At 43.0% G+C, this 18,158-nt stretch overlaps 1 protein-coding gene across 1 annotated transcript in view; it reads left to right on the top strand.

Moving 5' to 3' along the window:
- Nucleotides 1–17,687, top strand: part of LOC126335432 (clavesin-1-like) — a 149,779-nt gene extending 132,092 nt beyond the window's left edge. Inside the window, exons 3-6 of the mRNA XM_049998713.1 lie at nucleotides 2,156–2,482; nucleotides 9,024–9,134; nucleotides 17,188–17,329; nucleotides 17,414–17,687. Coding sequence (XP_049854670.1) covers nucleotides 2,156–2,482; nucleotides 9,024–9,134; nucleotides 17,188–17,329; nucleotides 17,414–17,460 — 627 coding nt within the window. The 3' untranslated portion in view covers nucleotides 17,461–17,687. The remainder of the gene's footprint in view (nucleotides 1–2,155; nucleotides 2,483–9,023; nucleotides 9,135–17,187; nucleotides 17,330–17,413) is intronic.
- The last annotated feature ends 471 nt before the right edge of the window (nucleotides 17,688–18,158 follow it).

Genomic DNA, 18,158 nt, shown 5'->3' with positions numbered 1-18,158 from the left:
TTCCGCCAGCGAGGGCGCTGTCGCTGGGCGGTGTGGTCCTTCTGTCTCCGTGGCTGCAATGCATACGCTGCCGTACTATTAGCGCACTACCTAAGACGGAGCGGAGAACGTCGTCGTCCCGCCGTATGTGGGGTCTGGACCCCTCCACCATACTCCATACCTATTAATCCCTCATCCGCCCTATGCTCTGTTACGCCCATGCTGCCTGGATCTCCGCCCCGCCCCCTCCTACGTTTTGCAAATCCCTTCAGATCCTTGAACGCCATGCTCTCCGCCTCGCCTATCGCATTCGTCTCCCCACCCTCACGCGGATCCTGTACGACCTAATTCCGTTCCCCCACTTCCTCCTTTTCCTCGAACGGATACGGATCCTCTACACCTCCCGTAAACTCGATCCTCCTCACCCGCTTGTGTCACCCATATTCTCCCACCCCCACCTGCTGCCGCGTCTGTATCTCCACGTCCCATCTGCTCTCCATCTCTCCACCTTCCTTACCCTCTCCCAAGGTGGCTTCCGCCAGCTCCCCCTCCCTGATGATGCCCTCCTCCCCTCCATCTACCCCTCCTACCAACTTTGATCCTCCTCTCCTCATTCCTATGTTTTTTCCTTTGAGCACCCTCCCTCCTTTTCCCTCCATCCCCCCTTTCTCCACCCCTCTTCCCCAGGGGCTTCCCCTACCCCCCTCCTCCCTTCTTTCCTCCCCCCTATCTCCCCTGCCATTGACATCTCTGCTCTCTGCTCTCCTCTCTCCCTCTCCTACCCCCCTCCTCCTCTCTTGGCAGGTCCCTGGACTCGTACGCGCTCAGTAGACATTTGCGCGCCGGAGATCATCGCCTTGTGTTTCTGTGTGTGGTGTTGTTTGTGCTCAAGTGTTCCAGTGTTATTCATTTTGTGCTCCAACATTCGCGTATCTGTACAGTTTTATCTTGTACTCTACGCATGTGAACGGCTCCATGTATTTTAAAAGTGTATGTATCAAAAAACGCAAAACGAGGATAATGGAATGTAGTCAAATTAAATCGGGTGATGCTGAGGGAATTAGATTAGGAAATGAGACACTTAAAGTAGTAAAGGAGTTTTGTTATTTGGGGAGTAAAATAGCTGATGATGGTCGAAGTAGAGAGGATATAAAATGTAGACTGGCAATGGCAAGGAAAGCGTTCCTGAAGAGAAATTTGTTAACATCGAATATAGATTTATGTATCAGGAAGTCGTTTCTGAAAGTATTTGTTTGGAGTGTAGCCATGTATGGAAGTGAAACATGGACGATAACTAGTTTGGACAAGAAGAGAATAGAAGCTTTCGAAATGTGGTGCTACAGAAGAATGCTGAAGATTAGATGGGTAGATCACATAACTAATGAGGAGGCATTGAAAAGAATTGGGGAGGAGTTTGTGGCACAACTTGACAAAAAGAAGGGACCGGTTGGTAGGACATGTTTTGAGGCATCAAGGGATCACAAATTTAACATTGGAGGCAGCGTGGAGGGTAAAAATCGTAGAGGGAGACCAAGAGATGAATACACTAAGCAGATTCAGAAGGATGTAGGTTGCAGTAAGTACTGGGAGATGAAGAAGCTTGCACAGGATAGAGTAGCATGGAGAGCTGCATCAGACCAGTCTCAGGACTGAAGACCACAACAACAACAATGTCTCCTTTTATGTATCCACCATATTTATTCTATAATTGTCTTCATTTGTATCTTTTGTTTTCTCTGTGGCCAAAGAGCGGCGTACTGTGCCGCTGATGGCCTACCTGTAACAGATATAAAAATAACAATAAAGGAAAAAAAGAAAAAAAAAACATGTTTGTCAGTTCTCGTTCGGATCACCTGAAGATGGCTGGCAGTTGTCCAGCCGAAATATCTTGTAATGAAGTTTACGACGACCGGCTGCAAGCCCGAAATATTTTTCAACAGTTGATTTGCAGGGAAAATTTCAAATTTTGCATTGCAATATATTAAACATGAATCAAATAAAAGCGACTGGTAACGGAAAATACAAATCACTAATTATTCCACACAGTCACGATTCCCAAACGTAGCCACTTTGACTAAGACTAATACTTTCTGGTATCCCAGCACCGACGCACGCCTTCCGCGCGACTTCAATGCTCGCAGCCGCCTCCCTGAGTGAGGTGACCGTTGTTGCGCAGGCGCAGCTGTACGAGGAGTTCGTGCGGCAGCGCGGGCCCGGCTGGCGGCGCCCGAGTCGGCCGTGGGTGCGGCGCTGCATGACCTCTGGCGTGCTGGAGGTGCGCGCGCGCCGGCTGCTGCTGCTGCGCCTCGGCCGGTGGCGGCCCGCAGGCTGGCAGGCCGAGGAGCTGCTGCAGGCGGCCGGGCTGTGCGGCGAGGTGGCGGCGCTGGAGCCGGCGGCGCAGCTGTCGGGCGTGCAGGCCGTGTTCGACCTGCGCGGGCTGGGCCTCGAGCAGCTGCGCGCGCTCTCGCCAGGCTTCGCGCGCACCATGGTCCACTACCTCGCGGTGAGTGCTCAGCTGCGCCGAGGTCGACGCCTTCAGTACTCTTCCACGCTCTTGTTTCACTCACTTCCTTCACTCTTCGTGAATACAATACTTTGAAACTTCCTGGCAGTTCGAGTCGGTCCGGCACACATTTTGAATCTGCCAGGAAGTTTCATATCAGCGCACACTCCGCTGCAGAGTGAAAATCTCATTCTGAATACTATACTTTATTCATCGTAGGTTTGTCCGCAGCTTACGGTCTAGTGCAGCTTTTCTCAACTGCCGTGTAGCGACACATTGGTGCGTGCCGCCAATAATGTCAGGTGTGCCGCGAGATTTCTACTAATCTTCTGCTGACAAAATATCCGCAACATAGAAATCACCAAATGGTTTCTAGGAGTAACCACTTTAATTTGTGTCTCACATTCATTCTACACTGAAACGTCAAAGAAACTGGCATTGCCATACGTATTCAAACACAGAGGTACGCATGTAAGCAGGCAGAACACGGCGCTGCGGTCGGCAACACCTATATAAGACGACAAGTGTCCTGCGCAGTTGTTAAATCGGTTACTGCTCCTACAATGGCAGGTTACCAAGATTTAAGTGAGTTTCAACATGGTGTTATAGTCGGCTTACGCGAAAGAACTTGCCCCCTTTCTAACAGCCGTGTGCCACAAGTCTCTAGAGGAAAAGAAGGTTCCAAATGATTGGAAAAGAGCACAGGTAGTTCTAGTTTTCAAGAAGGGTCGTCGAGCAGATGCGCAAAACTATAGGCCTATATCTCTGACATCGATCTGTTGTAGAATTTTAGATCATATTTTTTGCTCGCGTATCATGTCATTTCCGGAAACCCAGAAAATACTCTGTAGAAATCAACATGGATCCCGGAAACAGCGAAGGGTGAGACCCAACTTGCTTTATTTGTTCATGAGACCCAAAAAATATTAGATACAGGCTCCCAGGTAGATTCCATTTTCCTTTACTTCCGGAAGGCGTTCGATACACTTCCGCACTGTCGCCTGATAAACAAAGTAAGAGCTTACGGGATATCACACCAGCTGTGTGGCTGGACTGAAGAGTTTTCAACAAACAGAACACAGCATGTTGTTCTCAATGGAGAGACGTCTACAGACGTTAAAGCAACCTCTGGCGTGCCACAGAGGAGTGTTATGGGACCATTGCTCTTCACAGTATATGTAAATGACTTAGTAGATAGTGTCGGAAGTTCCATGCGGCTTTTCGCGGATGATGCTGTAGTACACAGAGAAGTTTCAGCATTAGAAAATTGCAGCGAAATGCAGGAAGATCTGCAGCGGATAGGCACTTGGTGCAGGGAGTGGCAACTGATCCTTAACATAGATTATTGTATGATTATATGATATCGGAACAAACACTGGTAGCAGTTACTCCTGTAAAATATCTGGGAGTATGCGTACGGAACGATTTGAAGTGTAATGATCATACGAAATTAATTCTTGGTAAGGCGGGTGGCAGGTTGAGATTCATTGGGAGAGCCCTTAGAAAAAGTAGTCCATCAACAAAGGAGGTGGCTTACAAAACACTCGTCCGACCTATACTTGAGTATTGCTCATCAGTGTGGGATCCGTCCCAGGTCGGGTTGACGGAGAAGATAGAGAAGATTTAAAGAAGAGCGGCGCGTTTCGTCACAGAGTTATTTGGTAAGCGTGATAGCGTTACGGAGATGTTTAGTCAACTCAAGTGGCAGACTCTGCAAAAGAGGCGTTTTGCATCGCGGTATAGCTTTCTCGCCAGGTTTCAAGAGGGTGCGTTTCTGGATGAGGTATCGAATATATTGCTTCCCCCTACTTACACAGGATACCACGAATGTAAAATTAGAGAGATTCGAGCACGTACGGAGGCTTTCAGACAGTCGTTCTTCTCGCGAACCATACACGACTGGAACAGAAAAGGGAGGTAATGACAGTGGCACGTAAAGTGCAACCCTTCCACAAATTGCTACAGATTTCGATGCTGGGCTATCAAGAAGAGTCAGCGTTTGAACCATTCAACGAAACATCATCCATATGGGCTTTCGGAGCTGAAGGCCAACTCTTGTATCCTTAGTGACTGAGCGACACAAAGCTTTACGCCTCACCTGGGCCCGTCAACACCGACATTGGACTGCTGATGACTGGAAACATTTGTCTCGAAATTTGGAAATTTGTGGCCAGTTTCTAAGCGACCAGCTCGACACGTTGCCTGGTCCGACGACTCTAGTTTCAAATTGTGTCGAACGGATGGACGTGTACAGGTATGGAGACAACCTCATGAATCCATCGACCCTACATGTTAGCAGGGAGCTGCTCAAGCTGGTGGAGGCTCTGTAATGGTGTGGACCCCTGATACGTCTAGATACGACTCTGACACGTGACACTTACGTAAGCGTCCTGTCTGATAACGTGCATCCATTCATGTCCATTGTGTAGGTGTCGTAGACCTCCAAATCGAAAACGACAGCCACAGTCTAGGATTTACGAAGAAGACCATTCATGACATGGGTGGACAAAGAAATGAGATGGTCAACTGCAGAATGGCGCGCTCGAAATCCACACTGTGCAGGCATTAGTAAATTGCGAGACTCGAGTCACCATGTCAGCCGGTCATGAATAATATGTTCCATCACCTTGCAAATGCAGCTGGTAGAGAGATTTTTTTGGGGGGGGGGGGGGGGGGGGTGGGGGGTGGGTAGCTAGAAGGAAGGTTTTTGTCCTTACTGGTTTAGGTATAGGTATGACGGTGGCTTCACGCCAACGTCCTGGAAACGTGCCCTCTACCCAGATGCGGGTGTATGTATTAAGCAGAAAGTGCTTGCCACAAGAGAAAGGTGCTGCAGCATCTGAATGTGGACAGCATCTGGCCTTGGGGTGGAGGATCGGGATGAACTGAGAGCATGATCCAGCTCCCTCATAGTAAAGACGGCGTTGTAGCACTCGTAATTCTAAGAAGAGAGGGGTATCGCCTGAGCCTCCTCCCTTCGTTTCCGGTGGGGGAAGGCAGGGTGATAGTGGGAAGAGCTCGAAATTTTCGCAAAATGGCGGCTCAAGGAGTTGGAGATAGCAATAGGGTCCATAATGACATTGTCTGCTACTGTCAGGCCGGAAATTGGCGAATGGATCTTGGTCCCAGAGAGCCGTCAGAAGTTGGCACACACAGAAGAGGAAGGGATGGAACTGTGAATGAAATCCAGCTAGTTGTTTTGCTGTCCCGAAGAACGGAACGTCACTTTGCACGCATATGTTTATAATGAATGCAGTTTGCCATCGAAGGATGACGGTTAAAAATGCGGAGAGCACGTCTCCAAGCGCGAATTGCGTCGCAATGTGCCTCAGTCCACCATGGGACTGGGACAGGGCGTGGTAAAGTGGAAGTGCGAGGAATGGAATGTTCTGCAGCAGTAAGAATAATGTTTGTGAGATAGTTCACCTGGTCATCACTACTTGGGAAATCTTGTTCTTAGAAGGTCGCCAGGGAGGAGTAAAGCTGCCAGTCAGCCTTAGTAAGCTGCCATTTGGGTATGGATATGCACGCAGGTGGGGTTGGAGTCAGCAAATGGACAGCACATGGGAAATGAATGGTCGCTCGAGCAGGTGTCAGAAAGAACTGACCACTCAAGACGATGGGCAAGTTGGGCAGTGCAGAATGATAGGTCAAAATGGGGATAGGTGTGCAAGGAGTCAGAAAGGAATGTGGGTGCTCCAGTGTTAAGACAGGAGAGGTTTAGTTGATTAAGATCAGCCAAGAGGGCTCCTCTCTGACAGGTCCTGAGAGAACCCCAAAGGGGATGATGTGCATTAAAGTCACTGAGTAGCAGAAATGGGGGAGGTAGCTGCCAATAAGCTGAAGGAAGTCTGCCCCGGTGACACTGAATGATGGAGGGACATAAATGGTACAGAGGGAAAAAGTCAGGTGAGGAAGGAAAAGGTGAAGTGCAACAGCTTGAAGATGGGTAGTCAGGGAGATGGGTTGGCTACGAACGTAATCCCTTATGAGCAGCATGACTTTCCCATGAGACAGAATGCCGACCTCAGGGGGAAGATCAAAACAAACTGGGAAGAAATGTGAAAGCTCAAAGAAGTTATGAGGATGCAATTTTGTTTTCTGAAGGCAGAGTACAAGGGGACATGGCAATGCTAAAAGCAGCCATAAATCCTATATGTGGGATCAAAGCCCATGAACATTCCATTGGAGGAGAGTCATGACGGTGAAGAAATGCAGTGGTGTCACCTTGGCGGCTGCCGAGTGACAGCCTGCAAAGAACTGCTCCTACAGGGCACAGAAGCAGGAGGATCATGCTCCATGAGGTCTACAGAAGCATCAGCTTGCTTGTGCTGTTGGTCTGTGGAGTCCAGCGCAGAAAAAGAGTCGGTGGTGCACACCAGCGACATGGGGACTGGTCAGGCTAAGGTATCACATGGCAACACCATCAAAGAGCATCTTTGATTCGATGAAGGAGAAGATCGTTTGCCTTTGTTGGACTTCTTTGAGCCTTTCCAGTTAGGAGAGGAGGACTCAGATGCTGTTTGGCTGGAGGGATATAAGAAGTCTTGACAGGAGCACTCCTTCTGTCCATTCTGGCCTACTGGTTGTGTAGCTGGTGGCTTCGCCCCTTGAGGCGAGAGTTTGATGGGTTGTTGCACAGCTGTATGAGGGGATGGTGATGCTACCTCGACACTGGGCTATTTCACAACCTCAGAGCTGAATTTGAGGTCGCATGTCTGCGTGGTCATGTCCTTCATGGAGCGAGAGGTAGCAAGAACAGAACTATAAGTGTCAGGTGGGAGAACACAGGTTTGTGACTATCCAATAGCTTGCGAGTGGCTGAGTAAGGCATTTTTTTCCTTTACCTGGATCTCTTGGACAGCCCTCTCATCAAGATACATGGGACAAGCCCGAGAGGAGGCAGCATGGCCGCCACTGCAATTGATACAGCGGGGAGAAGGAGGTGGATATTTGTCTTCGTGTGCATCCTTACCGTGGTTTACATATTTGGCTGGGTGTCAACAAGACGTTCTAGCATGGTAGCAGTGCATCGGGTTTGGAAGACTGTGATAATTTCATAGCCTGCTTTGATCTTGGACAGAAGCACCCCTCCATCAAAGGTGAGAAAAAGGGTGCAGGTGGGCACTAAGGAGGAATCTACATTTTTCATTACATGATGAATGGCAATGACACCCTAATCAGAAAGGTATGATTAAATTTCAACCTTGGTCAGACCATCAAGCAGTCTAATGTACATAGCATGACAGCAAGAATTCAGAGTTCTATGGGCCTCGACATGAACAGGACAGCCATGGAGAAGCGAGGTGACACACAATTGTTGTGCCTGTGAATCGGAAGTAGTCTCCAAAATCAAAGTGCCATTCCATAAATGAGAGCAGGATTTAGCAGGGCCAGCAATTGCATCAGCACCTTTCTGAGTAATAAATGAATTTACTGTTTATACCATGAAAAAACATGCTTTATGGAACACAATACTTTATAGAGTAACACATAATATTCTGATAGCACTGTGTAGCACTGAGCACATTGACTGGACAACAGTAATACAACAGAAAGAATAAGCCTAGCACTAATTTGTGATTGCTTGAATAATGCTGTTCTTTGGGAGCTCACCAGAGCACACCGGCTGGCTGACCCAGGCGGCCTCTATAAGCAGGGCTGTGAACTGTATGGACACGCTCTCTGAAATCACATGCATTATGAGAGAATGTACATTGCCTTACTCTTATGCTATTTAGACTGGGAAAACTATCCAAACAAATGATTCAGTGTGCTGATGCTTGCACTGAATCATATAAGGATATGATCAAATACATATTATTCATTTATTTTATTAGCTCATGAATATTGTTGTTACCAAGATTGTCAATATAATGTCAAAAGTATACCAGAAGGTCACTCTTTTGTATCGCTGTGCAATAATTTACTCTTCCAAATTTTAATTTATAAGAATATTTTACTATGTATTGCTAAATTTACAATTTTCATATGTTCATATTTATGGTAATTATGCCATTTGTGAACCAGGGCTTTAAATCTGGTATTAATTTGGCAATCATTTGCTCCTCTGCCAACTACTATTACTCTGTTGTTGTCCCAGAATTTAAATACACCTTATGATGATGATGTTTCCTTTGTTTGTCTACCCGATCTGTGGCCACACACTGTGCTATCGCTTCCTTTGTATTTGCATACTGGTTAGAGTATAGCTGTAAACTTTTGTCATAAATACACTATTGTAGCAGCACTGTGAAATTCTGGCGATATGTTTACATTAAAATTCCAACACAGAGTTGTCAGGATTGCATAATATAATCAGTAGAAAAGCACATTGCTTGTTTTCTATACTGTGTGGTATTGAGCGTAGAGGACAGAGGATGAAAAGATTCAATATTTGACTGCTGAGAGAATGTCTTTCCTTTCTTTCTTTATTTTTGTCAGATAATAGATCACTGAATGGGGTCATTCTACTGAGTATATTATTAATAATATATTAGCACTATAATAACACTGGTAAAGCAAAATTTTTCATTTACAGAATTGCTTTCCTATACGAATAAATGGAGTCCATGTTGTAAATGAACCAGCAATTTTTGGTCTGGTATTTTCACTATTCAAGAGTTTCCTTAATGAACGTATGCAGAAAAGGGTAAGTTTCCAAATACTATTACATAGTTTTTATAATGTATTAAAATTTAATTTACTTATAAGTTATCAGGATGCATTCACATTTTATTAATGCACTTTGCTTCCTCCTTTTCGATACTCTCACATGTCAGATGTCTTGTAGGCTCCTAATAGACACACAGTTGGGCGTCTATAGCTTTAAAAATAAACTACAGACCAACAATATTATTACTTAAGATAAAAGGCACCAAACACATGCTTAAAAGAAGGTTGTAATTAGGCAAGCCTTTGGATCCAGTGACTCCTTCTTCAGACAGAAGGGTTGAAGTGGTAGGAAAAGGACTGGGGAGGTCTAGGAAAAGGTGCAGATTTCAGGAAAGTCACCCAGAACTGCGGCTCAGAAGAGACTTACCAAATGGGATGAGAAGGAAAGACTTATCATTGGGGACTGTACTGGAAGAGATCTGAAAACCTGAGAGCTTGAAGGTGGAAGACAGGGTAATATGCAAGACAGAGATTACCACTTAAACATTATGCATGAGTTAATAAGAGAGAAAAGCTAAGTGCATTGTACATAACACAGGTGGGAGGGAGCAGAAAATAGACAGATAAGAAATGAAAGATGTAGAAAACTGTGAAGGAATGCTGAGACAGGATGAATTAATGTAAATTAAGGCAAGGTGGGTGGAATGAACCAAGGATGTGTTGCAGCCTTAGTTCTACTTGTGGCCCTGCAGCAGGATATTTTGTTTTGCCTGTATATGCCCTCTGCCTATGCCCATTCATCCTAACTGTAATTTGGTGGTAGTCATGCCAATATAAAAGGCTGAGCAGTGTTTACATAACAACTGGTATACGGCATGTGTCATTTCACAGGTGGCTGTACCTTAGAAATTATATGTTTTCTCAGCTACAGGGCTGGTATAGGTAGTGGTAGGAGTGTGCATTGGGCAATTCTTGCAGCAGGGATGATCGCAGGAATAGGAGCCATACTTTAGGGAGATGGCTGCATGAATAGCATAAGGTCTGAGAAGAATATTGTGGAGATGGTGAGGCTGACCTGTTAAAATTCCTGGACTCTCTTAGCACCTTCTCCCAAATAAATTTCACATGGTCCTATTCTGAATCTAGAACCTCTTTTCTTGATGTTGGTCTCATCCTTACCAAAGGCCAGCTACATATTTCTGTTCACATTAAACCTACTAACAAACAACAGTACTTAATTTTTGACAGTTGCCATCCTTTGCATGTCAAATGTTCCCTCCTGTACAGCCCTGGCATTTGAGGCAAACATATTTGTCCAGGTGCAGACTCTTTACAGCAATACACCACCATTCTCACCTCAGCCTCTACTGGACGTAGTTACCCCGCCAGCCTACTTAAAAAGCAGATTTGCCGGGCCATCACGTCCAGTCCTGGTACTGCTGATGCCCCAAAAAAACAACTTCAGAGCACACCATTGGTCACTACTCACAAGGGAACCTCCCCATTGCACCCCCCCTCAGATTTAGTTATAAGTTGGCACAGTGGCTAGGCCTTGAAAAACTGAACACAGATGAATCGAGAAAACAGGAAGAAGTTATGTTGAACTATGAAAAAATAAGCAAAATATACAAATTGAGTAGTCCATGCGAAGATAGGCAACATCAAGGATAATCTGATCTCAGGAGCGCCGTGGTCCCATGGTTAGCATGAGCAACTGCGGAACGAGAGGTCCTTGGTTCAAGTCTCCCCTCGAGCAAGAAGTTTTTCTTTATTTTCACAAAGTTATAATCAGTCCATTCGTTCATTGACGCCTCTGTAATAAGTTCAGTGTCTGTGTTTTGCGACCGCACTGCAAAACCGTGCGATTAGTAGACGAAAGGACGTGCCTCTCCAATGGGAACCGAAAACATTTGATTGCCGATTCCTCCACAGGAAAACACGTCTGATATATTCTGTACGACACTGGTGACGGCATGTGCGTCACATGACAGGAATACGTTGTCCACCCCCCTAACTTGTACACTTGGCGAATGGGTAAAAACATTCTTCTACGTTGCTCGATTTAGGTTTTCTTGTGGATGTGATAATTACTCCCAAAAAACTGATGAAAACATAAGAGTTTGTCACATAAACTGCAACAAATGAATCCAACAGTTTCACAGTCGCCCACTTTTCCCTGTGCTATGTCAAAACATATGTTTTTAACGTTTTCAAATTTTTCTGTGTGTAGACCGTCAAATCCTGCCTACGCCAAACCAAATCTGAACATGTCCTGGAATTTTGGAGAGTGAAGTTGATTATGTGTGGGTGCCTGATCTTTGATAATTCTCTGAAAATAAAAAATTAAAGTTTTCATTTGAAGGAAGACTTGAACCAAGGACCTTTCGTTCTTCAGCGGCTCACGTTAACCACGGGACCACGGTGGTCCTGAGGTCAAACTATCCTTGATGTTGCCTGTCTTGTTCATGGACTACTCAGTTTGTATATTTTTCTTATTTTTTCATTTTTTCATAGTTCCACACAACTTCTTCCTGTTTTCTCGATTGATCTGTGTTCAGTTTTTCAAGGACTATCCACTGTGGCAACTTTTAACTAAATCTAAGGGAGGCGGGGGGGGGGGGGGGGGGGTGCGATGGGGAGGTTCCCTTGTCGGTCATGTCTGTCACCACCATTATTTTACTAACCTTTCTCATTTAATTAACAAGTGGAGTGCATTGTCAAATAATATCCCTATTGCAGAGACAGGCTCTCTTTCTTATTTCATTATTGTTTCATTATGTAATAAATAAACACCTGCTCTGCTTATTTAATGCCCAATTTACTCTACTGAAAAACACTCCACAGGAACAAATCCTTATGCTAAGGCAAATTTATCTTTCATTACTGACCAGACAAAATTATCACTGAGAAAAACCTGCCTTGTACTTGCCTGAGGTTGGTGAGATGTTGGGTATTTTAAGGATTAAGGATTGGTATTAGGACATGGAAATTTTGGGATTTTTCTCATCAACTTAATCATTGAAGATCATTATCGTGCATTTGTGCTTATCATGGGACATGTCATGCTGACCTAAGCAGTGGATGAGGTTATTTCCAGATCTGGAAGAGTTCTCATAGAAAGTCCTTGCCAGATCTTGGAATCTTTCTTTGAGGAGGGGGATTTTGGCAGCAGTGTGCAGATCGTTGGTGGGGAGTCCCATGGGTAGATGCAGTGCCCTCCTGAGGGTGTGGGTCTGCAGCCTCTGGAGTTTGTCCAGATGCTGCTTTGCTGCGTATCCCCAGACAGGGCACACATACTCTGTTGCTGGCCGTATAGGGGCCTGATTGACATTTACTCCTACAGAGCAGGGAAGGGAGATGGTTGTGTTGAGGACTGGGTATAGGATATAGGATAGATATCCTGGCACAGACCTTCCTGTGGACGTTGTCTATGTGGGGTTTCCACCTTATTCTTGAGTCCAGGGTCCCGCCTACCCGCCTAGATACTTGGTGGATCTACACCAGGGGAGTTGGGATCCATATCTTTGATCAGTGGTATGTACTGAACTTATTGTCAGGATAAGCAGTTACAATAGAATAAAATTTCATTTTTAAATATGGTAATACATTTCTACCAATTTTGTTGCTCACTGGGCCATAAAAGAAGGAGGAGATTAGTGTTTAATGTCCTGTTGACAACGAGGTCATTAGAGACGGAGTGCAAGCTCAGGTGAGGGAAGTATGGGGAAGGAAATTGGCCATGCCCTTTCAAAGGAACCATCCCAGCATTTGCCTGAAGCAATTTAGAGAAATCATGGAAAACCTATATCAGGATGGCCGGAGACAGGATTGAAACGTCATTCTCCCGAATGCGAGTCCTGTGTGCTAACCACTGCGCCACCTCGCTCGGTGGGCCTTAAAACTCAAGACATCAGCTTCCATAGGAAATCATTTTCAATTAATAATAGAGCTAACATTGTAAGCTGTTCTTGAGGGTATGAAGTGCATACATAGTTTTTTTTACCTTTTTCATAACTGAGAGGTTTCTCTTGGCTGAGGCACTGGATGCAAGAGTAGTCTAAATAAGTTCAAAGAGGTTTATAATTTCATAGCATGCAGTCTAGAGCCCATTTGACAACAAAATTCAAGAATTCATCAACATTTTCATTATGCATTTTTCAGGAAATGTACGCCACCATTATCTTTATTCTTAAACAATAAAAAACAACTGTGTAAAAAAATTTCTACTAGTTTATTCCAAAGATTGTTACCAAAATGACAGAAGTATTATTCTTATGACATTTAATTACCTGTTAATGTGTATGATGGCCATGAATTAGTTTTTCCCATATTCTCACAAGTCCGTCGTGTTTAATTTTCAACAGTTCTTCAAATTCATTAATTTTATCATACATTAGCTAATGTCATAAATTCCAGATTGAAATATATCAAATAATGTGTCAGTGAAAGGGAAACAGTCTGCTAAAGTATGTTGAATGAAACTGAAATGAATTCTTGCATCATGATTTCAAATCCCTGCACAGCAGTATAGGCTTTTCACGAAACAAGTGACTGCAGTTTAAGGTTCTCACACAGAGAATGCAAAACTCCACCACATAGCTGACACTTTAGACAGCCATTTCTTTACTTCCTCATCTACACTGAAGCACCGAAGAACTGGTATATGCATGCGTATTCAAATACGGAGATATGGAAACAAGCAGAATATGATGCTGTGGTTGGCTATGCCTATATAAGACAAAAAGTGTCTGGCACAGTTGTCAGATCAGTTAATGCTGCTACAATGGCAGGTTATCATGATTTAAGTGAGTTTGAATGTGCTGTTATAGCCAATGTGCAAGTGATGGGACACAGTATCTCTGAGGTAGTGATCAAGCAGGGATTTTCCTGTACGACCATTTCACGAGTGTACCATGAATATCAGGAATCTGGTAAAAAAGCTAATCTCAGTATTTCTGCAGATGGAAAAGATTCTACAAGAACAGGACCAACAACAACTGAGGAGAAGCATTCAACATGACAGAAGAGCTGCAAATTGCAATGCTGGACCATCAACAAGTGTCAGCATGTGAACCATTCAATGAAACATCATGCTGCCTGATCAGAAGAGTCTCATTTCAAATTGTATCGTGGGGATGGACATCTACAGGTATGGAGACAACCTCATGAATCCATAGTCCCTGCATGTCAGCAGGGGACTGTTCAAGCTGGTGAAGGCTCTGTAATGGCGTAGGGCTTGTGCAGTTGGAGTGATATGAGACCCCTGAATCATCTAAATATGACTCTGACAGGTGACATGTATGTAGGCATCCTGTCTGATCACCTGCATCCATTCTGTCCATTGTGCATTCCGACAGACTTGTCAATTCCAGCAGGACAATGTGACACCCCATACATCCGTAATTGCTACAGAATAACTACAGTAACACTCTTCTGAGTTTAAACACTTCTGCTGGACGCCATACTCCCATACATGAACATTATTGAACATATCTGGGATGCCTTGCATTGTGCTGTTCAGAAGAGATGTCCACCCTCTCATACTCTATGGATTTATGAACAGTGCTGCAGGATTAATGGAGTCATTTCCCTCTAGTACTACTTCAGACATTAGTCGAGTCCTTGTCATACCGTGTTGCAGCACCTCTGCTTGCCCGCGGGTGCCCTATATGATATTAGGGAGGTGTAACAGTTCCTTTGGCTCTTCAGTGTAGAACCCAGTTCTTTTTGTTTACTTGGAAACAAAGGTAGGTAGACTAGTGGAAGAGAGGAAAAAAACCTGCATCCTTTGATCTTTGGCACAGCTTGCAATAGAACTGCATTCAGTGAAATGATGAATGACCATTGGACAAGAAACATGTTTATCACTCTTGACTGGAATCCATTGAAATGACCATCCATTTGCATTTCCGTCAAAACTCTGAGCTCTTTCGAGGATTTTATAAACCTTTAATTTAAGTGACTAACAGCTATGACAGCTAGCATCAAGAAGTCCTGCGAGAAATTGTACATATCAGTTACATTACCCAGAATAAATTAGACAAAATTCATTATTCTCCTTTGTTATTTTATTCATGAATGTGTTTGAAATAGATGCAGTCAAGCCATTTTCTATTAGAGATGATGCTCCTGTAAACACAGAAGAACCTATTGAATGAAATTTCAGCTTTTTGTCACATTCACTGAGAAGATGTATGAGTTCTGAATGATTGCATATTTCAGCTTTAAAGTATTAGGCATCCTGATAACCACTTGTTGCTCTTGTATAGATGCATATTTAACTGTGATATGGATTTATAGTTGTGATGTGTGATTCAGTTATAGGTCTACCCAGTTGTATTACGTTCTTCTTGTCTCTGAAACTACTGGCAACAAAGTTGTGCAGCAGAGTCCAGCATTCCCTCTGGTGCTGCCCTGCTCCAACTTTCACAAATTTGCTGCTCAGCAGTGTGATAAGCAATGTACTTGGTTGATTACCTTCCCACCAATAGAAGAAACTGTTAGCTCTGTTTATGGTGTTGAGATAATACAAAACTGTATACTACATACATAAATAGTTTTTTTTTACTAACAATGAGCACATTTTCTGCAGCAGTTGAAAAGAAATTATTATGTTTAGTAGTTATAACCTTATACCAGTGCCTGCAGTCAGTTCACCATGGGAGCTGGTGGCTGGAGGTAGCAGGTAACCATCCTCCAAAAGCTTTGTTTCCAGTTGTACAACCCATTCAGGGAACATTCAGACCTTACCCAGACTGTAACTTGTAGTGAGCACAATCTTACAAATTTTGGTGAGACTCATGAAAAATCGGCAGTGCTAACTAAAAGTTTGCCAGCCTATGTTAGGAATGCTTTTGAACTTCATTGTTTGCATTAGTTTCACTATTGTTTCCAGTTTAGGCTGTGTAAGCAGTGCTTACTTCACATCCATTGGATGCATGCCACTGGCCTCAATATTCCTCTGTGCTGAATTATTTCTTCTAATAATGGTTACTCTCAGTTCCTTCACATTTCTCTTTCTGACACTACTTTCCTTTTGAACCTCTTTCTTCAAACATAAATTGACAATATCTGTAGTCAATTTACACACAGTCAGTACCCTTTGACATCTCACACAAATTTGCACTGATTATTTAACTCAGAACTCAGAATATTTCTTCAGGTATCCACAATTTTTGTCTCTATATTTCATATGATTGCCGCAGCATCAATGTTTATTATTATTACATTACTGCATCTTCTGTTTACTCATATCAATGTGTGTGCCCAGTCTTGTGGCTCAGGACAGTAGTCAAAATCTACAGATTGCTACACTGAATGTTCAGGCGACGTGAAGTGAAATTTTAGATTTTATGATAACTCATTTTAGGGCAAAATTCAAACTAAAAACCCATAATGCAATGTTTAAGGATTGTTATTTACATGTATAACAATTTACTAAACAAATGAAAATTTAATGACTTGAGGAGATTAAGAAAAGGAAAAGAATTTTCATTTGGAACTTCTGTTTTTAAACTACTCTCCCATTTTATTGAGATTAGTTTGTACATTATTCCATGTAATACTCTAAATGTTGTGGCATGTGCCCTTTCAAGTTGCAGACTCCTAGGTTTCGTCTTGGATTATATATGCATAAAAGCAACCCTGTTGTGGCCACGGACTTGAAATTTTCTAATTCATTCCCCCATAAATGAAATTGTCAGAATCCCATATTCTAACAGACTGCCTCTTTTTCTCTTCATTGTTCTTATGTTACGATCTGAGTCAAATACTTTGATTGCTTTGCATCTAGTTGACAAAAAACCTTTTTTCTGAAAGTTTTATGAATCCTAATAATCACCACAGAATATTTTCTGCAAGTGGTTCACTTCATAACTTTCTCATAGAGCTGTTAACAAAAACATGTTGCATGACTGATTGAGGTAGGTGCGTGAACTGCAGCACTCCACCCACTGCAAATGTGAGGGATCTTCTTGCACTGGCTCAGCTATTATATTTTTATTTGCGAAAGAGAATATCTTTAAACAGATGTTAGCCATATCAAAAAGATACATGTGATTACTTGTTAGTTTGAAATATTTTCTGTTTAGCTGTTCTTACATGGACATGACATGGAATCACTACATAGCCACATAACTCCTGACTGGTTGCCCCCTGACCTGGGAGGCTCTGGAAAAGAAACAGATCTAAATGAGTGGCTTTCCTATGTTCTCAGTCAACCTGTGGTATTAGGTGAGTGTTCATAGTGAAACATTATGATTTTACTATCATGGAGAAGTTACTGTTTCTTACATGAGTTTATTTCTCTCTTTCTAGGGCTGAAGAAAGTTGGTTACATTTTTGAAGATGATGTGATTACTTAGAAGAAGACAGATAACTTGAAAAAAGCATCACTGTCATAGTTATATGCATTTTCTGTATTGAGTAAAATATTTTTGTACAGTAAAAGAAAGTGGTCTGGTTTTATCATGTTTGTACAAGATAGCTAAAGCTTTGTGTATAATATAGTTTTGTATCTATATCCATGTATTTTCTCACAATGCCTACATTGGAAAAAAATACTGTAATGGCATTTTTATACAAATGCAAACTGTAGTGTTGTTGCTCATTTTATATGTCAACTGCTGTCATTTTTATCCTCCTACTTCAGTAATTAGGAAGTTGTGAACTTATATAGAAGCACCTAATATTCTGTTTGTTGTGACCTGTATGTACTCAAGTTCTAGGTACATTACAGTTGTTTGGCAATAAAATACTGCAGAGATCCATCTTAAAGAGTCAAGGGTGGGTATGTATTTAACACCACCATCAAAATTGTTATTTTGCAAAACACTTTTTGGTGACTGAGGTCATTAAATTATGATAATTATGTTACACTATAGAGAGAAGTCATTTAGACTCCTGGAGGTGAAAAGCACTTCAGAAATAACATTCTGCCATGTAATCTTACCCTCACATATATCACTATTAAAATTCTGTGTCTTTGTACAAATTTGGAAAGCTTCAAGAGGTGTAAGATATACAAAAGAAAAACATTTCACTATTTTGTGGTTGCTGTTGT

This window comes from Schistocerca gregaria, chromosome 2 (assembly GCF_023897955.1).
Source record: "Schistocerca gregaria isolate iqSchGreg1 chromosome 2, iqSchGreg1.2, whole genome shotgun sequence".
NCBI classification, from domain to species: Eukaryota; Metazoa; Arthropoda; class Insecta; order Orthoptera; family Acrididae; genus Schistocerca; species Schistocerca gregaria.
The sequence above is the reverse complement of the archived record's forward strand: the minus strand, read 5'-3'. Positions and strand labels throughout refer to the sequence as shown.